Here is a 5,260-nt window from a genome sequence, read left to right as displayed (position 1 = left end):
TATATATATATGTTAGTTTTAGTAAGAGTTTTACTGTACACAAGTATATCTGTCAAGTCTCATGATCCTCTTGATCTAGGTATAGCAGAGATGAAATGGTGAAATTGAAATGGTGTAGAGGTTTAATGCCCCAATCAACACTATAAGGTGAGATTTAAGAGGCCGGACCTCCGATTTTAACGTCCATCTCCAAAAGGACCGGGCCAATTGGGAAAATCATGTAAAGTGCCTTTCCCAAGGACACAACATCGGACAGAGCTGAAAGCCCGAATCACAGGTCCGGCGGCCTAACGACAAGGCTACCAACACCACCACCCTAGGAGGGATAGCAAAGGACAGAATAATACTGAAAACAAAAACCGTTTATTTCTAGTCAACTACATTGAACTTCAAAGATCTACAAAACCACAAAAAAACTTATGATACAAGCCTTGTTTTCTTTGAAAACCATTCTACTACCTTTCATGTCTATTATAAGTGTTTAATATTGGCTTCCGTGACTGAAAAAGCTGCATGCATATCAAATGTTCTCATTTCCATTATTGATCAACTTGTTCATCTCACACTTAGTGTGACTTGGCAAACTTTGGCGAGAAGAAATCTTAATCTCAGCACTGCCTAAAGCCAGTGTTCAGTTCACCGAGTTGAGCAAAAAACTGAATGTTGTTACCAAGAAATCAAACTCTGCAAACATCCCAAGTTCATATTTTTAAGTGTATACAATTTTTATAATAACTTCCTTCATATCCGTACGCCTGGGGTCATTTCGTACCCCAGGGGTTGTATTCTTCAGATTTTTGAATACTTCTAGTGCGAAGATCTCCTCGAAACTTTCAGTATTTCTCAAAAAATCATTTTGACAGACAGCTAATACTGTTATGCAAAGCGTACGGATCAGATTAACGAGTAAATTTTCTCTTTGGAAAGTGGGGGCACGGAGTTCCCCACGTCATATATGGATACGATAGGAAAACACGACGTACGGATAGGATTTTAACCTTTGAAGTTGAAGCAAATGTTGTTTGCTTGGTAACAACACTGTACTGTACTTATAAAAATGACAGCAGATTTACTATGTGCAATGATGTGTCTTGTTCAGTGTTTAATCAAGAGATAGGAAAAGAGTAATGCTGATGAGCCTAACAACTAACTTTTTTAATATCATTTTGTTTTTACAACATTGTTCTTATTTCAGATCACAATCATGATAATGAAACCATCATTGGTCAAAGCATGTCACTTGCCCCTCTTGTGTAATCACTTCCCGATCTGTAAAGCCAGCCTTCACGTTCCAACAGCCGCAAATACGCATGATGCACACACTTCACGTTCCAACAGCCGCAAATACGCATGATGCACACAAACACAATTCCCACACCATTGCCATGGATATCACCCAATGCAGTACTACACTACCTTTCTTCGATCATACACCTAGCACCCACTTCCGCATGTCTAGACAGAAGGAAGGTTTACGCACACTACAGTTAACGTGCGATGATATATATCTCCCTAGCTCTCCCCTCTTCTTGTTTGTTTTAGTAGAGTAGGTTTTTCGGCGCTCGCAACTGCATAAATTACAAGGTCATTTCATATGAGCGCCAGAAGAATAGAGGTGTTACAAGAGAGTAATAAACATAAAAAAGAAGAAGGGGAGATAAAGACAATAGATGTTTCATAAGAAAGAAGAAGCAAACCACACCAGAGCACCCGCCAACCACCTACAAGGAAGGTTAAAGCGCTTTACCCACACTACAGTTAACGTGCTATGATGCATCTCCCTAGCTCGCTCTCCCCTCTAATCTTTAACAATACACCTGAAAGTTTTAGTCAAAATGAACATGATGTCCAAAGTGTCCACTAAGCCTGGATCACTAAATGCTAACCTTTCTGAAGCATTAAAATCAAATAGAAGAGCAGGAATAGTCTAGCACTCTGCCTGTTCTATCCAATACTTTATGCAATGCTTGCTTGGATACAAAATATCGTCACAGCACATGCAAAATGGCATTTATAGCTGTGCCTGTGCCAAAATGAAAAAAATGAACTAGCATTTTGACTTTTCCTTAGTTTGGTGGTACTGTGTATAACTCTATCTTATGGTAAAACCAAATAAAAATGCACAAAAGCAGTCACAAAAGAAACTTGCAAGGCAAGCTTTTCTACTACTATTAGATGATAAAAGACTAGTTGAACAGTTATATTCCATTTTTCTCAAAAGTAGCAAAAATGAGTTGAGAGCCATTTTGCTGGCGCAGAGACAATAGGTGAGGCATCGTGGTGAAATCAGGTGCTTGTCCAAAAAATGAAATCAAAGAAATCGGCATTTTTTTTCGCCAACGGGCAATTTTTTTCTAATTTTTTTTGGGGGGCTCAAAAACTTTTTACATCTCTGTTTAAAACAAAGAGCTTTTTGGGAAATTTGTATTTAAACTTGTTTCGATGGCACGCATACACTGTCTAAAAATAAAAGAACAATGCTAAGGGCAACAACTCTGTCATCTTAGCACCAATATCAACAAAACAATTAAACATAAAATTCCTTCAAGGGTGCATCAAATTTGATCATGAAATAAAAAATATGTTTAAAAAGAAAAAAAAAATCGTTTTCTTAAGATTTTAACTGAAACTGAGTAAAAACAATTTCTTAAAATGTAAAAGTCTAAATCATAATTATGTGTTATATCTGTACTTGAATAAATTTGTTTTAAAAAAGTGTCATTGCATAGACACTGTTGAAAAAAAAATATGACCCATTCAAAGTGCAATGGTGTTGTTCACTTTAATTTTTCCTTTTTTTTTTAAAGACAGAAAATCTACGAAAACAACAAGAAATTGAACAGTCAAGATGTTGTTGTTTTCAAATCCCTTTAGCACGAGCATTTCGCTCTTGGCTGCGCAATGCCTCCCTCAAGTAACCACATGTCCTTGTCAACGACAGAGTAGAGCAGGCTTTGTAAGTCTGTAGGTGTGTGTAAGAGCCAGCATTGAAGAGCTGCCAGGTTTGGGCAGTGAAGGAGAAGATGTTCAACGGTCTCCTCGTGGCAGTCACAGTGTCTGCAATGGGGTTTACACATTCTGATGTGCTTGTTGGAGTGTAAGTGTCCGAACATTCAAGATAAATTGACTCAGAAACATGAACGGGGTTTATCCAGAATGTCCAAATTAATCAAGCTTGTCCAGAGAGAAATGGTCAACACTTCTGAAGCGTATATTTCAAAAAGTGATTGCCTCCCCTGAGTTTGTGAGGCGATGTCAGTTTGAAATAAATTTCAGCAGCTGGCTGTTCAAATTATAGGCTACTGTGACAAAAATTTATTTTTAAACATTTTTTTTAAATTGCAGTTTTGTCAAAATTCAAATTCTAAAATCAAAAAGGGTAAGAAAAGTAAGGAGGTTCATTCGTTAAGAGTCTAACAATTTTTCTTGCTCCTAAAAAATGTTTGTTTTCTCAGCTTAAAAGACATTTGAACAGTTTGCTGACAATTTGTTTGTACTACAGTGCACAAACATCATGGTTGATTTTTTAGGAAGTTGTGAATTTTGCTTTTCTTCAATTTCGGCTGAAATTTCAAATTTTATAGAGGCCCTACTTGATGTTTTCCAGGGACTTTTTAAAAATCGATTTACTTCTGATGATGTTCCCCTTGACTAAATTACATTTGCTCAAAGGTTTGTCAAAATTGGTGTAAAAATGACAGTTACGGTTCTTTATTAACTTGTTGCTACTCTATTTTATGCTTCAACAATTCAACATTAATTAAACACCGAAGTCAGTAGTCCCTAGCCTTATCAATTCACAATCTGAATTTAATAAAGACAATCCAAACACCATTGCCGATGCCACTATGAAGTGCCTTGTTATTTTTAAGCAAGGTTTATATGTTGCTCAAGGTACACCCGAGTGACCACCCACAAAAACGCTGTGTCAACCTCACGCACAAGACGTTATTGTGAGCCTGACCTCACTATCACTTTCACTAACCACTGAGCAGTGCCATCACCTGGATTTCAACAAGACCATTGCCGTACAAATATATGTAAAGATAACAAAATAAATCTAGATCTATGTGATCAAACAAAAACAATGTTTTCTTCTGTGTTCAGTTCAACCTTTTAGGCCTGCATTTCACTAAAAGTAAGTTAGTAGTAGTAGGCCTACTTAGTAGCCTACTTAGAAGTCTGTAAGTCTAGATCTAAAATCTAGATTCTAGATTTACTCTGCTAGGGCTAGGGCTAGGGCTAGGGCCTAGGCCTATTTGGTTTGTCAACAAGTTACTCTCTCCTATTTCAAGAATCAAGAGGACCCAACTTCAAAATGAAGAAGAAGAAAGAAGAGGAAGATTACAGAAAAGGAGAACCTTGGTGAGGTGTTCCAGTTCTATTGCTATCTAATTAATAACATTGATATGACCACTCAAAACACAGTCACAATGACAGCCTGGAATGTGTGGTGGTAAAAAGTGAAAATGTGGGCGGTGGCATAACAACACCAACACAATGATGAAAGGCAGAGACTGCCCTGATGTTGTGCTAGTGTACGAAAGAGACCGTCATGTAGTGTAACAGGTGATGAAAGAAATATCATGACTGTTTCATTTCAGGGTGAAATTTTAGTACTAGAAAGAATGGAGAATGTGCACTCCTAAGGTGTCCACATCTTCACTGTATACACAGAAAAAACCATAACAGCAGACCTCTCGTGATCCGTCTCCGAATCAGCCATGTTTACTTTGGTTCATGTTTTTATTTTACACGCGTGATGTCCGGAGTTTCAATTCAGCTCAGCCGTAGTTCCGTATTAAATGGCTCGTGGCGGAGACCTTTTGGACAAGGCTTTCATGCAATTAATTTATTATTTTTAAAAATATTATTGTTATTGTTCTCTCTCTCTCTCTCTCTCTCTCTCTCTCTCTCTCTCTCTCTCTCTCTGTGTGTGCGTTTGTGTGTGTATACGTGTGTGTACATTTATTATTATTTATATAAGACAGAATCGCAAAGGGAGCCGGAAAATAATTTCCATGCCTTGGCTAGACATTTTCCGTAGAGGGATCTAAGATACTATACCCTACGGTACTATCTTAGGGGGGATTTCGAGGGCGGTGGAGGGGTGGGGGGGGGGGTAATAGACTCAGCCGGTGGGATCAAAGGTTGCCTGTCAGGTCGGCAAACAGTGGTCAAAATTTCTCATCTCCCAGATGGCGCTCATATGACCTTAGATCTATGCAGTTGCGAGCGCTGTAAAACCCTCTGCTATTTT

At 38.1% G+C, this 5,260-nt stretch overlaps 1 protein-coding gene across 1 annotated transcript in view; it reads right to left on the bottom strand.

Moving 5' to 3' along the window:
• The window catches only part of LOC101849005 (run domain Beclin-1-interacting and cysteine-rich domain-containing protein), a gene marked incomplete in the record, with an annotated part of 71,666 nt that extends 66,763 nt beyond the window's left edge, over positions 1-4,903 (bottom strand). Inside the window, 1 exon segment of the mRNA XM_035972535.1 lies at positions 4,698-4,903. Coding sequence (XP_035828428.1) covers positions 4,698-4,726 — 29 coding nt within the window.
• Between the last annotated feature and the right edge of the window lie 357 nt (positions 4,904-5,260).

The sequence above is a fragment of the Aplysia californica genome, unplaced genomic scaffold (genome assembly GCF_000002075.1).
Source record: "Aplysia californica isolate F4 #8 unplaced genomic scaffold, AplCal3.0 scaffold00733, whole genome shotgun sequence".
Lineage (NCBI taxonomy): Eukaryota > Metazoa > Mollusca > Gastropoda > Aplysiida > Aplysiidae > Aplysia > Aplysia californica.
This window is presented reverse-complemented; position numbering and strand designations above follow the sequence as displayed.